This window comes from Terrapene carolina, unplaced genomic scaffold (genome assembly GCF_002925995.2).
Source record: "Terrapene carolina triunguis isolate 2854851 unplaced genomic scaffold, T_m_triunguis-2.0 Scaffold247, whole genome shotgun sequence".
NCBI lineage: Eukaryota > Metazoa > Chordata > Testudines > Emydidae > Terrapene > Terrapene triunguis.
In genome coordinates, this window is record NW_020664598.1 from 11,937,000 (window position 1) to 11,954,889 (window position 17,890).

At 39.8% G+C, this 17,890-nt stretch overlaps 1 protein-coding gene across 1 annotated transcript in view; it reads left to right on the top strand.

Annotated features, from left to right (window-relative positions):
- The window catches only part of KIAA1549 (KIAA1549 ortholog), a 211,191-nt gene that overhangs the window by 115,783 nt on the left and 77,518 nt on the right, over positions 1–17,890 (top strand). Inside the window, exons 4-6 of the mRNA XM_026657560.1 lie at positions 6,193–6,370; positions 7,835–7,965; positions 8,972–9,155. Of these exons, the coding sequence (XP_026513345.1) occupies positions 6,193–6,370; positions 7,835–7,965; positions 8,972–9,155 (493 nt within the window). The remainder of the gene's footprint in view (positions 1–6,192; positions 6,371–7,834; positions 7,966–8,971; positions 9,156–17,890) is intronic.

The window sequence follows — 17,890 nt, forward strand, 5'->3', positions numbered from 1 at the left end:
TATAATTCACTAAAGCTATAATTGCTTTGCAAACCTCCATCACCACAGCACTGATGGTTGACTTCCTGATGGCAAACTGATTAGCCACTGACCTGCATCAGTCTGGGGTCGCCAGCTTCCAGAGAGCAATAACAACACACTTCCATACTACTACTGCCTGTCTCATCTGCTTATCCTGCCTTTAAAGTGCTGGGAAAAGCTCTTCACACAGCTCCAGGAAGGTGGTGAAAGTTCTGTGTCCACTGCTGGTCATCCCAGGTCTGCATTACATTGCAGTCCCGCCACTTGGTGCTTTGGAGCAGCTGGTCAGCATAGAGAGAGTTCTCAGGTACGACAGTTGTGACATTGTGCAGTCTATATGGTTTTATAAAAATGTAATAATAAATGAATATAATGTAACAGAAATGTGCTTCATGCAAAAGGTCTCTTGTAAGATATCATTACAAAGCTTATAATCTACTGAGTGTTATCATCCTATTTGTATAAATGTATCACTCTTGTACCTGAAACTAAAAATATAAAATATAACTCTGAGGGCCTATTGTAATTATGTAAAGTGTGGGCCATTAATGGTGGTTTGGAAGCTTGATGACTCCCATTAACTAGGACCCTTGTCTGCAAATGGCTGTGTTTTACCTGTAAGTCTTCCTGTATATGTGTGTGCTGGCAAGTGGGTAATGAAGTCTTGCAGTGACATGTGATCATGTCACCTGAACTGGAATCCATCTTTAACCTGGTGCTTTTCCAGTGAGGGGCGGTAGAAACCCAGAGGGACAAAGGGTTCCCGCCTTATGCAAAAGATATATAAAGGGGTGGAACAGAACAAGAGAGAGAGAAGAGCCATCATGAAGAATCTCCTAGCTACCACCTGAGCTGGAACAAGAGCTGTACCAGGGAAAGAATTGTGCCCAGGCCTGGAAGGTGTCCAGTCTGAGGAAAGAAACTTACTAAAGCATCTCTGAGGGTGAGATTATCTGTATTCAGTTTGATTAGACATAGATTTGCACATTTTATTTTTATTTTGCTTGGTGACTTACTTTGTTCTGTGTTACTACTTGGAACCACTTAACTCCTACTTTCTGTATTTAATAAAATCACTTTTTACTTATTAACTAACTCAGAGTATGTATTAATACCTGGGGGAGCAAACAACTGTGCATATTTCTCTATCAGTGTTATAGAGGGCGAACAATTTATCAGTTTACCCTGCATAAGCTTTATACAGGGTAAAACGGATTTATTTGGGTTTAGACCCCATTGGGAGTTGGGCATCTGAGTGCTAAAGACAAGCACACTTCTGTGAGCTGCTTTCAGGTAGACCTGCAGCTTTGGGGCAAGTAATTCAGATTCTGGGTCTTTGTTGGAGCAGACGGAAGTGTCTGGCTCAGCAAGACAGGGTGCTGGAGTCCTGAGCTGGCAGGGAAAACAGGGATAGAAGTAGTCTTGGCACATCAGGTGGCAGCTCCCAGGGGGTTTCTGTGATCCAACCCGTCATAACAGTGTGCATGAGCTGCTCCCCAGAAGACCTAACACCTCACTTGGCTCATTACAGCACCTGCGTAGGGTGACCTGATTTCCCATTTTTAAAGGGAAAGTCCCATTTTTGGGACTTTTTCTTATATAGGCTCCTATTAACCCCCACCCCCTGTCCTGTTTTTTGCCACAGTTGCTATCTGGTAACCTTACACCTGCGTGCATGCAATAATTCTAGTATAGCTAGAGTTACCTTTGCAGTGTGGTTACTGTCCTCCAAGGTAAGCTAGCTCAAGTGGAGAAACTCAAATGTTGTAACTCGAGTTAACTCTGAAGTGAAGACCTATCTTAAGAATGTGGATCTTTGTCGCCATCTGGTAGCTGGTCCACGTAAGAGGTTTATGTGTTTCGGCTACATTATTTTGTCCTATGGTTTAAATGGTAGAAGTTCATCATTTTAACTGTCAAGGTCCTGGATTCAAATCCCTCTGTTAGCCTAAGCAATTGGTTTTACAAGGCTCCTCTACCTTCCTGGGCTTTTTCAAGGAGGATAGTGATATGAATTAAAGGGATATGGTATGGTTTGTTAAGGGTGGCTATCTAGGCTTCTGGTAAGCTCTTCAATCGGATTATTTATTTTTGCTAATTGTGAATAGTTATGACTGGCAACTACTATTATTTGTTTATATACTTTACATTTTATGTATATTAATAGTCTGTGTAGTTTAGAATAGGCGTTTCTGCAGTAGATCTGCAGAATAAACCATTTTGAAATGAAATGTCCTTTCTCTTCTCCATTTAGACGAATCCAGTGATTCCAAACTATGGGCCATATCGTCATCTGGTGTAAGTTTGTATGGCTGAATTGAAGTCAAAGGTTCACTTCAGTGGACGTACACTGATTTACACTAGCTGAGAACTGGCCCTGTATGTTTCAGTAATATGAGAAACTTCTGCTGACATGGTGATGTCAACTGCAATAAAACCAAACATATTGCTAAATATTTGTAAGATGACCAGAGTAAACATTTGATATCCTGTCCCTTTATGATTTTTCTCTTTCAGATTCATTCCTTTCATGTCCACTATTGCCATGGAGAGCTCCTGATAGGATATATTGGCCCTAAGGCTGCGGGGAGTCAGCTCTTCTTATAAATAATGCAGCTAGTCTTCCGAGCCTTGGTTCATCATTTGCAATTTTTTTCTAATCAAAGGCAGAGAACATCTCTGTAGAATAAGTCATGCTTATGTTGCAATAGAAGAGTACTATCGTATGTGTTTTCTCTTAGTGACGCATTGGGGGTGGCTGTTTTTAACTGCATAAAGCTGAAGCATTCTTGCTTCCCTAGCCTACCAGAATAAAATTTCATGTCAGTGATGGAATAATGCCAAGGTTGTTAGGCTTTAAAATTAACAGCTGTCCAATATAGTAACATGTATTAATGACTGCAGTCATGCAGCTTTCTAAACAGATTCTTCCTTGGTGCTTAACTTAACCAAGCAAACAAATCTGACTTCTTTTTTTTTTTTGGCAACAGTATCATGAACTGGTTTATGTATAGTACAACTTGAGGTAAATGAGTGCATTTTGTTCTCAAAATTTCTTTTTTTACATCTCCTATTATAGCTTACAGATGTTTCATTTTTACAGGGTGATGCACAGTAAAATAGGAGGCAGTTTTGTTAAATTTAGCATAGTAGCAAGGTATCCTTTACAAAAATAAAATGTTTGGCTGCAATTTGATGTAACTGCTGCTCAGCTGAAATATGAACAAATATTAATCTTAAACAGGAATTGAAAATGCTTTCTTTCAACTTTTGCAATCTGAATTCAGGATAATCTGTCAACTCTGTGCTGCATAGGGCTTATGAGACTAGTTGATCAGTTCTGATTCCATCCTATGGAAGGCAGTATACAAATACACATTAGTCAGGTCATTATAGTATTTATTTATATTTTAAGACTTCTCCTTATCCTGTTAGTGATTTAGGCCAAAATTTTCAAACCTGGCTGTCTAAAGTTAGGCACCTAAACGATAGGCATCTAAATAAAAGTGGCCTTGTTTTTCGGAGGTGCTCTTGTGCCTCCCATTAATTTCAGTGAGATCTGTGCTTGTCACTTCTGAAATTTAGGCTGTTTTTGTTTAGGTGCCTAAATATGGTTTGAAAATGTCGCCTTTAGGATGTTAAGCTATACATCCTCGCACACGCAATAATTCAAAACATAAAAAGCTTTGCATTTCACTTTCACCTACTGGCCTTAGTAAGAGACCTTTGGGAAATCAAATGCTTTCTAGGGATACTTTTTATTATCGGACACTTGGTACGGTGGGTGGTGGTGGTGAAGCATACTACTTAGACTTTTGTCTTGGGCCTGTAATGGATCTCCTCTCACTACCTTCCTCCAACTCACACTTCTCAAAATCTTTCAAATTATTTTTCTTTTGGATTTATTGTCCACCTCCTGCTATGATGAAGCACAAAAATGGACTCATTTGGTATGTATTGACTGTTCAGACTAAATACTTTATGAAAAATTTGAGGGAGTTTAGGGGATAACAATTTTTTTCTTCTCTGACCACATCAGTATCAGTGCAAGCTATGCTGGGCTGTTCTCCTTCTGCATGTTTTACTTTAGAAAATGCCAAATAATTGCAGCTGCAGGATTGAAAATTCTGTTTCCTCTTGTTTTGCTTGCCTGCCTTCTTTTGTAGGTAATAGACAACATTTCTCTGGCATTCCTTCCCCATTTCACAAACTGAAGCTGCTGAAAACATTTTTTCTTGAGATAAAAGGGTAAACTTCAGGCAAAATGGGTTGAAGTATTTGTTTATATTGAACTAATTTGAATGCTACAGGTCTGGGTCCATTTACAATAAAACCTGACGGCAGCACACTTTTGGCATCTAATTACAAAGAATATAGGGAGATCTGTATATATCTGTCTTGAGACTGTATTTTTTCCCTTGATACTTGAGGTTGTTTCTTGCTGTTTTTTTTTTAATCTTTTTTTTAATACATCTTGCTCATTTTGTTTATCAAAAAGAAGAAAAAACTGTCTATTGTGTCCTCTGAAAATTAATTTCTATTAATTTGTGCTTCCATAGAGATGTCAATAAGAGACACATAAGCTAGGATTTGGTAGCACTGTGTGCTCTTCCACAAAGCTGATTCTCAGCTTCAGAGTCTTCAGGGTCTCTCATCATTTGGGCAAGGTCTAGAGAGAGCTGGTGTCTCCCTCTGTAAAGATGTGGAAGTGTACCTGAAGTCTTAGGGCTCTGGTCTTGGCTTTTTGTGTAGAAAGTGTGTCACAATGTGATCATGTGTGGTAGATGGAGGGAACTGGGAGTGTGAAGAAGCAGCCGGGAAGTAGGTGTGTTTGATTGGGTTAGGGGAGACTTCCTCTTGGAGAAAGAAACACTGTAAAATACTCAAATTAAATCCTTCACCTTGTTTTTGTTTTCGATCATGTTGTACGGATATACAAAAGTGCCTGCTTTGAAACCTTCACTTGGTTTTATAGTAAATCCTCTACTTAGATGCTCATCTGTTATGTGATGGCTAGAGATCTTCAGAATAGACGGCTTAACTCTAGAATTATCTTCTGAAAGGAATAGCAGGAGATATATGAATTGTGGGAAGCTCCTATTGGTGGTAGCTGTGCTGAAATAAGGGGGAGGAGTGTCTTCTGAAAAAAAAAAAGTGTATGTATATGTACACACACAAAATTGTATTAGATCTATAAACTATATTGTGTGTATATTGCTTCCTGCATAACACACAAACACACAGAGTCAATGGGATGTATACACTACCATATGTGTGTCCAGTATGCAAGAAGCCATGCTGGTGATCCAATAAGTAGCCAGTTGTTGGTTTGGAATCTATAGTGCCCTCCAACATTGTGTAGAGGGCGAGATATTGTGCTGCCAGAGATGATACATAAAACTAAAGTCTTAACCACTTTGTGGCCATTTAAATTCCCATCGTACTTTTTGCAAAAGCAAAGATGAATGTACTGAACCAGTGGCTCTCAACCTTTCCAGATTACTGTACCCCTTTCACGAGTCTGATTTATCTTGCTTACCCCCAAGTTTCACCTCACTTAAAAACTACTTACTTACAAAATCAAACCTAAAAATACAAAAGTGTCACAGCACACTATTCATGACAGATTGCTTGCTTTCTCATTTTTACCATATAATTATAAAATAAATCGATTGGAATATAAATTTGTACTTACATTTCAATGGACAATATATAGAGCAGTATTAACAAGTCATTGTCTGTATGAAATTTTAGTTTGTAATGACTTAGTTAGTACGTAGCCTGTTGTAAAACTAGGCAAATATCTAGATGAGTTGATGTACTCCCTGGAAGATCTCTGCGTACCCCTAGGGGTACACATAACCCTGGTTGAGAACCACTGTACTGTACAACTTCTAATTGGGTCAGCTTAGCAAAGGGAAGATTCTCTTGTGATTACTCCACTGAAGTGGGAGTCTCCAGATAAAGGTTTTTTCCCAGCTCTCTGACTTCGTGTACTTCTCTTTCCTCAGCTGTAAAATTAAGATATTTTCCTACCTGTTAGGAATGCATTGCTTAATTTATCCATGTTGGTAAAGTGCTTCAAGATCATTAGATGGACTGTGAAATAGAGGTGTGAGGTATTGTTGCCAATATTGATGCTGATAATTTTATTTAATTTCTTTTTCATAGGTTTATAAAATTTCCCCAAAATTCTCTTTCTTGGTGACGTCAGGTCCTTTTGTTTACACGGCAATAGCTGTCATCAATGTGCTTATGAACAGCAGCCTTCTACGTGGTCAGGCCCCTGTCATCCTGTCACTACAGCCTTCTTTCACCATGCCAGATCCCAGGTTCCAAGTTCACACAGGTGAGTTCTTGTTACTATGCTTCACACTGTAGAGAGGGGGATAGATAACTTAGTATTTAAACAGACTTTGATCTGGGAAGAAGGATGGTCTTGTGATTAATATACAAGATGGGAAATCAAAAGATCTAGGCTTTACTCTTGTGAGGCTTAATTCATGCATATTAACAAAGTGCTTTGAGCTCTTTGGATGGAAAATGCTATATACATTCAAAATATTGCTATTACTGTTGTTTATTTAATTAGTTGAAAAACTTTTACTTGGCAAGAGGTGAACGCAATGTTCTGTTCTACTCTCTACTTTGTGTTATAGCTGATGATGTCTCTAACAAAGTCAGTGTAGGGAGTTTGCATTTTTTTTTTACCATGCTTTAAGAGTTAACAGTTTTATCATGGTGCAAAACTCCAGATCTTTCTTCATCCTCACTGACCACTTACCATTTGCAAACCGTTGCAGGGGAAATATAGAACCCTGAATAAGAGTCTTGGCAGGTACATAAAAGAGAAACGTCTTTTGTTCTCCAGTATTTTGCTTTTAATATTAAGGCATATTTAATTATTTATTCATATATGTCTGAAAATTATTTTTTAATTTAAAGTTTATTTTGTTTAGAATGTTTAATTATTTTGCTTATAATTTAATTTTAAAACTCATTTTAAAAAGACCTTTTTATATTCATGTAGATTTACATTCATGATGTGGGAGACTGGTGCTGTCAATCTGACACCTTTCACTAGCAATGTGCATGCTAATTAAGCACTGGTGAAAGGTGCCAGAATGACAACGCTAGAGAGTGAAGTTCTTATTATATATTTAAGAATTTCACTTTCAAGTGCTGTTGCACCTTTCACCAGTGCTTAATTAGTGTGTGCATGTGTGCACGTGTACACACATGCACGCACACATTATATATAATGTATGCATGCTTATTAAGTGCTGTTGAAAGGTGCCAGACTGGTATCAATGGATGCCTGGTAGACCAAAGTTGGAGTCTTTCAACCAAACTTATACTAGACTTCGCCATCAGCCTACAAAGAAGATTGCTGCTGGTCTTCTTTTTAAAGATTTTTCATAAAAAAGTCTTGGATAATTCAGGGATTCCAGAGCTTCAGATGACTGACTCAGTATTAGAGACAGTTTGTGTACAGCTGGGGATCTTTCAGTAGCCTGTAATAGGAAGTGGATTTTTTTTTTTTTTTGGCTGCAGAATCTCTTGACAGAAAGTGAGCCTTATTGTCACATCAGATTTTATTGACAAGAAAACCTTCTGCATCGATACAGAACGGTTTCTGCAGTAATTAATTTCTTGAGCTGCACTATTTGGACTTTCAGTTGCCATGAGTGCAGTTGGGATTTAATGGAAAACTGATTCATTTATGGAGGGGGAGGGTTCCCTGCTTCCCCACTTTCTCCCTTCAGTGCAAATACTGCACTCAGTAGGAATAACACATACCCTTTACCTCCAGTGCTTCAGTTTGTGCCTCGAAACGTTGATACTGGCTTCTGTAACTTCAGCCAGCGCATTGAAAAAGGGCTGACAATGGCATTCCTGGAGGTGAGAAAACATCACCAGGATATCTACAACTTCACAGTGCAGGTAAGAATGCTAGCATGCTCTGAGAAAAAAGAAGTTCACTGTACTCTGCATCACACATTTTGAATGGGTAATCTAACGGTGGGTTTATATTGAGGATAACTAATAGATTTTAAGGTTTTTGGGTTCCACGGTTCATCAGTGTTTACACCTGTGCCATGTGCCCTTAGTAGCTATTATCTGAACTTTAGATCTGGAAAGTGAGGAGTCTTTATTGGATATTGTACCTAATAAAGGGGCTTAAAACTCACTGGCTATAAACTCTAAATCTAATTAATAAGACATGCTGCCTTTTTTTCCTGAAAGTTTATGTATTCTAGCTTTGTTCTAAAACTAAAATCAATAAAAATTGTGCTGTATAAACTCATAAACAAAGTAAATAGTATCTAATCACCATAAAAATAAAATAACTTATTTGTGTTTAAGTAGAATATGTCTTTAAAGTGAAGAATATATGCAAAATATTATATAATATAGCTACTGGGGGAAGTTCCAGGGAAAGACCTATGGAAGCACATTTTGAGGTCTGATTGGACTTTGTTTCCACCCATCTTTGGCTCTGGTAGTGCAGGGCATAGTGGATTTTGACAGGACAGCTCTCTTTCCACCGTGTTCATTTACCTTACATTGAGAGTCTCTTCCTATCTGTTCCACATAGGTAAGGTATCCACACAGGCTTTTTTTGTTGATAGCTTTTGTTTTGCTGTGTTTGACTTTTCTCTGGACATTTTCTTCAGTCGTTTTCTGGATGGCACCTTTCACATCAGCATGGATTGTAACACAATTTAAAGAATAAATCTTGGAAGGGAAACAGTGTAAGGTAACTCTATGTCCTTGTTGAGACAGTGTGGCTGAATCAGTCTGAAATGGATGTTACTCAACAATCTTGTAAAGCATCCCACTTTTTTTTTTTTTTTTTTTATAAATAATAATATAAAGCAGGATAGGGAGGGAACAGAAGTGCTGGTGTTTTTGCTGTTCCTGACCTGTTCTAGCTTTGTCTTTTCAGATACTGAATATAACTCTGAGCAAGCCTCGTGTGGCATTTCGGCAGGGCCCTGTGAACATTGTCTTTGCCATTCAGGATACATATGGATTCTTGAATGGATCTGAAATCAGTGAGCTGCTGAGGAACCTGTCTGTGGTGGAGTTCAGTTTCTACTTGGGCTTTCCTGTGCAGCAAATTGCCGAACGTGAGTACTTCATGTCACTAAGGCTGCAGAAGATTGGTTTTGTGTGGTGTTCTCTACAGTTTCATAGTAATGTTCCATATAAGTGTTAACATTAGTTAATTTCCTTAGCTTCTAATTTGGTCTTTCTATGCAAATCTGTACAACAGTGCCTTTGGTCACATAAGCTGTCCCTGTGCAACAGTAGCTGAGCTTAATCACTAACTCTAGTATTGGTTCAATCTGTAATTTGCAAGGGGAGGAGGAGACGAAATCAGAACACTTGTCCACAGGCAGCTAAGACTTCTGTTTTGTTTGTGAGACAATACAATGAGATTCTCTCATATTCTGGGCTTGTGGTCTCAATTTCTCAAATAAATTACAATGAATTATTGTTGCTGCATTAATTGTCTGAAAGCATTTCTCTTCACTCATTTGCTTGGTTTTAGTATGTCTTACTCTCACTTAATCCTATAGTTCTTAGTTTTGTATGCCCTTTAACCCAAATTTTAAAATGCTAGTACCCCAACAAGTCTGTGATTGTCAAGAAGGTCAGAGAGTATGTCATAATTTATTTCAAATTGAGCTACATAATATGGACTATGTCTTTCTAGCTTGAAAACTATATCTGATCACACAGAATAATCCTAGATTAGTTCTCCATTAGTCCAGTCTGCTGTTACATGCTCATTGTCACTGTGTCCATGTAGAGGAGCAGACTCACCCCTGCGGCGCCTCCTGCTGGTCTCTCAGGGAATTAGCTCGATTTCCAGCCTGGAGCACCCTCTGTAGGCCGGTGATCCACCTTGTCACTGGCCCCGTGTCCCTCCCAGGACCCTGGTGCCCCTTGCTCTGGGTGCTGCCCCCTGGCAGTACCCACACACACTGGGTCTCCCCTCCCAGGGGAACCCCCACCCACTAACCCCACCTCGCCTCAGTGTAAGGCTACTGCCAGTCACCATCTAGCCCCACTCCCTGGGGCAGACTGCAGTACCAGCCACTCATCACAGGCAAGGTTGGGTTTGGACCTGCTGCCTTTGCCTACCTCTGGGCTGCCCTCTGCAACCCCCAGTACCTGTTGGCCCAATGCTAGGCCACAGCCTGGGGCTTTCCAGGCTGGAGCTCCTCTGCCTTTCCCCAGCCCTGCTCCACTCAAGTGCCCTGTCTCAAGCTCCCTGCAGTCAGGCCTTTCTCTCTCTGAATGCAGAGAGTGAGTGTCTCCTTGCTCCTGGCTCAAGCCTTTATAGGGCCAGCTGGGCTCTGATTGGGGCGTGGCCCAGCTGCAGCTGCTTCCCCCAATTAGCCCAGGTCTTTCCTTCCACAGCCCCAGCCCTCTGCAGGGCTGGCTTTAACCCTTCCCAGGCAGGGGGCGGGTGACCAATAGGGGCTGGTAAGCTTCTGTACTTGGGCCATTCATTTATATTTGCATCAAATCCTTTACAATATGTTAGTGGGCTGGTTTGTTTTGATTAATTTCGTCACTGGAAACCCGTGTCCTGTTGCGTCAGTGCTACAGGACAATGAAATGAGAACAGAATTTCTACCTAGAGCAATACATCCTGAAAGGCATGGTGCCTGGTGGTTAAAAACCTTATAAAACATCCAACTGTGCTATCCTTTGTTTTGGATTTTATGGTATGTACTTGTAATTTTAAAGACAGCCTTGTCAGCTCTGTGGGGCAGGGACTGTCTGATCGGGTACATCTACCCAGGAAACATACCCTGCAACAGAGAGTTTCAGAACCCCAGTCAGTTGCCCTGGGCTCTGAGACTCTCTGCTGCGAGTCTTTTTTGCTGTATAGCTGTACCCTTTGTGCATGCGTTCATGTGTGTATGTACAATGGCTAGCACAATGAGACTGCTCCCTGATTGGGGCCGCTCGGTGCTACTGTAATTCAAATAAAAAATAATAATGCGGATGTGGCAGGGCAATGTTTCTTGACCTGGGGTTTGTGGGAGGATTTTAGGGTGGGTCTCAAGCAGGGCCAGTATTAGGGGGTAGGAAGCAGGGCAATTGCCTGGGGCCCCACGAAGCTAATTTACATGTTTCAGCCCCACATAGGATGAAGCCCCGAGCCCCAGGCAGGGCTGCTGAAGCTCTGAGCCCCGTGCTTAAGGTTGGGGGGAGGCACCATTTTTTTTTTTTTAAGTCCAAAGCAAAAAGGTTGAGAAACACTGATATAGGGCATTCTCCATTTCCTCCTCGCTGAGTACCTGTGGAAAGTGGTCCAGTAGATGGTTCTCTTTTTTTCACCAGGTCACTGTGTAGAGTCAGAACAACAAAACCATGTGCATGATCACTGCTTTAGCCTGTTGAATCTGGTATCCCTACATACAATGGCAGATTCGAGCATACAGATCAGATTTTTCTGCAGCTTTATCTCAGACACAGAAGAATTTGCCCCTGCACATTTGCCATCCCTAAGGATTTGTCACCCAAGGGCCAAGATACCTTCCATTGCTGTGAATTCCAGCATTGAATTCTGTAGCCTGTGCAAAGGCTCAGACACCAAGAGATTTTTCCCCTCTTGCACAGGAAGAGAGACTTAGTCACGGTGTTAAGTAAATCATAAAATTCAATGTGATCACAAATTTGCCTGTCTTGAATTCTTTAAGAGTGGCGCTAACTTGAGCTGCATCAGCCCTTGACTCCATTTGTGGAGTGTGTTCCAAGTGGGGGACAGCCAGTTGATATTTTTATATCACTGGCTTCAGTGATCTGACCTAACTAGCAATTCACTGTGTTTGATGTCTATTGCTAAATAGCACAACATTTGCCTCAAAGGCCTCAGTACGGGGTTGGATTTGCCAGTGTCTTTTGGGGACTGGAGTAGTCAAATTTGAAGATGTCTTTAAAAATAAATTCAGACTTTTTAAAATAGACATAATCAGCTTTGAGTCCAGAATATAACAGGATTGAGGATGTGGGTGATGCTGTGCACAGCAACATGAGAAATATCTTGTCTAAACTTGGCCGGTTCAGGATTTGAACAGCTCATATTCACCGCAGTTCTGTCCAAACAGTTCTGTCCAAACAGCAACCAGTTTTGATTTGAACTTTTCAGCTTTGATCCCCATGGCTCCTAAAGTTGTTGTTATGCTTTGTGTGATATCGTTAACTGTCCCATGTTCCAAGTCTGCTGTGTCAGCAAAGAGACTGCAAAGCTTTTCACCCTGCACAAATCTGATGCCCTCTGATTCTTTCTCAGCTATGGGTCTGGCAGTGAATCCCTCAGCAAGCACAATATTAAACCTAGCTTGCGTGCATTTCTGAGCAATCTTCCTCAGTGTATGTCTACACTGCAATTAAAAATCTGCTTGACTGGGTACATGTCACCTCAGGACAGGATGCAGAGATAAAGTTTACTGACACCTTAAATGACTGCTTCTTGGAGCAGCTAGTCCTGGAACCCGCAAGAGGAGAGGCAATTCTAGATTTAGTCCTGAGTGGAGCACAGGATCTGATCCAAGAGATGAATATAGATGAACTGCTTGGTATAACCATAACACAATAAAATTTAACATCCCTCTCAGGGGAGGGGGGAGACCAAAGCAGCCCACCACAGTAACATTTAATTTCAGAAAAGGAGACTACACTAAAATAAGGAAGTTAGTTAAACAGAAATTAAAAGTGAAATCCCTGCAAGATGCATGGAAACTTTTTAATGACACCATAATAGAGGCTCAATTTAAATGTATACCCCAAATTAAAAAACCTAGTAAGAGGATCAAAAAAGTGCCAATGTGGCTAAACAACAAAGTAAAAGAAAGAGGCAAAAAGGCATCCTTTAAAAGTGGAAGTTAATTCCTAGTAAGGTAAATAGAAAGGAGCATAAACTCTAGCAAGTGAAGTGTAAAAATATAATTTGGAAGGCCAAAAAAGAAGTTAAAGAATAGCTAGCCAAAGGCTCAAAAAGTAACAGCAAAAAAATGTTTAAGTACTTCAGAATCAGGAAGCCTGCTAAACAACCAGTGGGGCCACTAGATAATCGAGATGCTAAAGGAGCACTCAAGGATAAGGCCATTGCAGAGAAACTACGTTAATTCTTTGCATTGGTCTTCATGGCTGAGGATGTGAGGGAGCTTCCCAAGCCTGAGCTGTTCTTTTTAGGTGACAGATCTGAGGAATTGTCCCAGATTGAGGTGTCATTAGAGGAGGTTTTGAAACAAACTGATAGATTAAACAGTAGTAAGTCACCAGGACCAGATGGTATTCACCCAAGAGTTCTGAAGGAACTCAAATATGAAACTACAGAATTGCTAACTGTGGTGTGTAATGTGTTACTTAAATTTGCCTCTGTATCAGATGACTGGTGGATAGCTAATCATAGAATATCAAGGTTGGAAGGGACCTCAGGAAGTCATCTAGTCCAACCCCCTGCTCAAAGCAGGACCAATCCCGAGACAGATTTTTACCCCAGTTCCCTAAATGGCCTCCCTCAAGGATTGAACTCACAAGCCTGGGTTTAGCAGCCCAATGCTCAAACCACTGAGCTATCCCTCCCCCCACCAATGTAACACCAAATTTTAAAAAAAGTCTCTAGAGTCAATCCTGGGAATTTCAGGCCAGTAAGTCTAACTCCAATACCTGGCAAATTGGTTGAAACTATAGCAAAGAACAGACTTATCAGACACATAGATAAACATGGTATATCGGGGAAGAGTCAACATGGTTTTTGTAAAGGGAAATTGTGCCTCACCAATCTACTAGAATTCTTAGAGGGAGTCAACAAGTATGTGGACAAGGGAGATCCAGTGCATATAGTGTACTTCGACTTTCAGAAAGCCTTTGACAAGGTCCCTCACCACAAGGACCCTCTTAAGCAAAGTAAGCTGTCATGGGATAAGAGGGAAGGTCCTCTCATGGATCAGTTGCTGGTTGAAAGGAAACAAAGGGTAGAAATCAATGGTCCATTTTCAGAATGGAGAGAGGTAAATAGTAGTGTCCCCCAGGGGTCTGTACTGGGCCCAGTATTGTTCAACATATTAATAAATGATTTGGAAAAATGGGAAATAACGAGGTGGCAAAATTTGCAGATGATACAAAACTATTCAAGATAGGTAAGTCCAAAGCAGACTGCGAAGAGTTACAAAGGGATCTCACAAAACTGGGTAACTGGGCAACAAAATAGCAGATGAAATACAATGTTGATAAATGCAAAGTAATGCACATTGGAAAACATAATCCCAACTATACTTATAAAATGATGGGGTCTAAATTAGCTGTTACCACTCAAGAAAGAGATCTTGGAGTCATTGTGGCTAGTTCTCTGAAAACATCCACTCAATGTGCAGCAGGAGTCAAAAAAGCTAACAGAATGTTGGTAATAACTAAGAAAGGGATAGATAATATGATAGAAAATATCATATTGCCTCTATATGAATCCCTGGTATGTCCACATCTTGAATACTGCGTGCAGATATGGTCACCCCATCTCAAAAAAAGATATATTGGAATTGGAAAAGGTACAGAAAAGGGCAACAAAAATTATTACGGTATGGAACAGCTTCTGTATGAGAAGAGATTAATAAGACTGGGACTTTTCAGCTTGGAAAAGAGATGGCTAAGGGGGGATATGATTGAGGTCTATAAAATCATAACTGATATGGGGAAAGTAAATAAGGAAGTGTTATTTACTCCTTCTCATCACACAAGAACTAGGGGTCACCAAATGAAATGAATAGGCAGCAGGTTGAAAAGAAACAAAAGAAAGTATTTCTTCACACTGGAGCTCTTTGCCAGAGGATGTTGTGAAGGCCAAGACTGTAACAGGGTTAAAAAAAGAACTAGATAAATTCATGGACGATAGGTCCATCAATGGCTATTAACTAAGATGGGAAGGGAAGCAAAACCCTGCTTTAAAGTGTCCCTAGCCTCTGTTTGCCAGAAGATGTTGGAAATGGGCGACAGAGGATGGATCACTTCACGATTACCTGTTCTGTTCATTCCCTCTGAAACACCTAATAATGGCCACTGTCAGAAGACAGGATACTGGACTAGATGGACTATTGGTCTGACCCAGGATAGCCCTTCTTGTAAGAGGTCCTCCCTTGTCAGAAATCTGCTTATGCGTTCAGCAAATTATACAGAATCCTTCATCTTTGATGCAAAATCCACGGATATTTAGCTTTTCATTAATTCTGGAAAGTGCATTTACATCCCCATTTCTCATATTGCCTAGCATACTTTTCTGTGCCATTTGCTTCTTAGTTACTTTCAGTATTACACTATGAAGGGTTGTTTGATGCAGTCCAAAGATTTTTCCCGGTGGCTTTTTTTTTTTTCCCCCAATCAGTCTTGTCTGTGTATATATATTTTTTTTATATATAAATGTGTTTAAAATGTGCAAGTAAAGGATTGATTTGCAAATTCCAGGTGAGTTTAGTTGCGAGCAAGTTGACATTGATTCAAACTAAGGAAAATCTAATATTATATTATAACTCAAACTGTTGGGCATGATTAAATTAAACTTTTGACAGCCTGAATATGAGTAACTGTATCTGGAAAAAGAAATTTGTTATGCCCAGTCATTGTCTATTTTAGATCATCTGCTGTATAAAAACCTTTTACTGGAGACAGTTCATAAAGCTTAAACAGAATGCAAATGCTTGCGGGATAGTCCTAACGCAGTACATGGTTAGGTTATAAGGTACTTAATATATGGAGATATACCTATCTCATAGAGCTGGAAGGGACCCTGAAAGGTCATCAAGTCCAGCCCCCTGCCTTCACTAGCAGGACCAAGTACTGATTTTGCCCCGAATCCTTAAGTGGCCCCCTGAAGGATTGAACACACAACCCTGGGTTTAGTAGGCCAATGCTCAAACCACTGAGCTTTCCCTCCCCGCAAGATCATGCCAAAAAAGCAAGTGGCCTCTACAAAGGCTGAGTAGCAATGGGAACATTGTCAATGTGAAACTCCTTCTGAGCATGAAACGCAGTGGCGAGTTGGACAAAGCTCAGCTGTACTGGTGCAGTGTTTTAAGTGTAGACCTGCCCTACGTGTACCCGATCCTTTCATGCACTCTTTGCCAAGCTTTCAGCCCAGGACTGCACGGCTGAAAGATTAGAGCACTTCTCTCACTGTACCATCAAGATCAGATGCTCAAGGATTTTTTTTTTTTTAGGTTTTTAGTTCAGTTAATTCTATGTGAAGTTTCTTAGGCTACAGGAATTTGCATACATTAAATCATTTTCAAGCACTAATTAGAAAAAAAGGGTATATCATATTGAGTGTCAAAGCACAACTGTTACCTTGTTTAAAAAAAAGAAAGTAATTAAACACTCTAACAGTTCAAAATTTTATTGCCATTGGCAGATGGTTAATTATCTTGTGATCTTGCTTTTCCTGGGCTTTGGAAAACACCAGTGCAGCTGCAGTTTACACATTTTTTTTGCAGGATGATATTTTTAGATTGAGGTAAATGAGTGCATTATCATAGTAAACCAATCTCCAACCTTCTAGCTATACTGAGCCATGTCCACTCATCCTTTGGTTTAGAAGGACCCTGCAGCAATATATATTTTTGTATAATATATAAATGTAAAAAATGTGGGGCGCTTCCTGTTTATATATTGCAAGTGGAATTTTTAGAAATTTATTATGTAATATCTCATTCAAATACATAAACGGCCATATTCTGATACCCTTATGCACATTGACCACTACTGTACTTCATAGTAGTGGCCCTATTGAAGTCTCAATAGCACTATTTGTGAAGCAAGATGCTACTAAACTGTATCAGAAAATGTTGAATTTGAAGTCAGTTTTTGGGCATAGTGCCATTTAATTTAAACAAGAAGAGAATAAAGAATAAATTATTTCACTCCAGAGAATGAAAATGCAGTGTCAAAAACCGAGGTTTAAAAAAAAAAGGTGCTATATATCTAGAGGCTCTTCTGCTTTTGTGTTAGGGGAGAAAAGAGTGATCAGGTTTTTAATAGTAAAAATCACCAGATTCTGGAAGGTAACATATTTATGGAAACAACCTTAGTATACCTAGAAAGAGGTCTTAGCTAGCTAGTCTGCAAATAAGACACACTAAATAAATTGGAAAGTTAATAATTTTTTTGTTTCTTTGACTGCCTACAATAGCAGGAGTTGAACAAATTATAGGATAGTGGTTAAAACACAGAACTGGAAGTCAGGATATCTTGATTTTTGGTTTTGACTCACCTTGTGATCTTAGGCCAAATCTGTTTAATGTTGTGTGCCTCACTCGCCCCATCCTTAAAATGGGTTTTAAAAAAATGATCTTTGTTAAGCGCTTTAAGAACTTCAGATGATTCAGGGAAAACTTTGACAAAACTGCCCCCCCCCCTTTACTTTCATGAAGTTTCAATCTCTTTTCAGGAAAACTAGTCCCAGCCTCTGTCTTTATCTGTTCACCAGTGTCTCTTTACTTTGCTCCAATGGGAATCTGGGCTGAAATCCTGGCCCCACTGACGTTGATGGGAGTTTTTTCATTAACTTCAATGAGGCCAGGATTTCACTCCTGAATCTTAGCGTTTCCAGGAGCCTAGTCATTTTGACAAAACTTGGGCTATTGAACAAAATAAAACCAAAATGTCATGGGATTTTTCATGGAATTCATTTATGATTTTCATAAATCCAATTTGATCTTCACAATGTTTAATGTATATTTTATTTTATTATGGGTTGGAATACAAAATAGGTACATTCAATTTTCTCCTTTATACTTAAGTCTTAACTTTTCTACTTGGTTGCAGTCACAAAGAAATAGATGCTTTCTTCCTC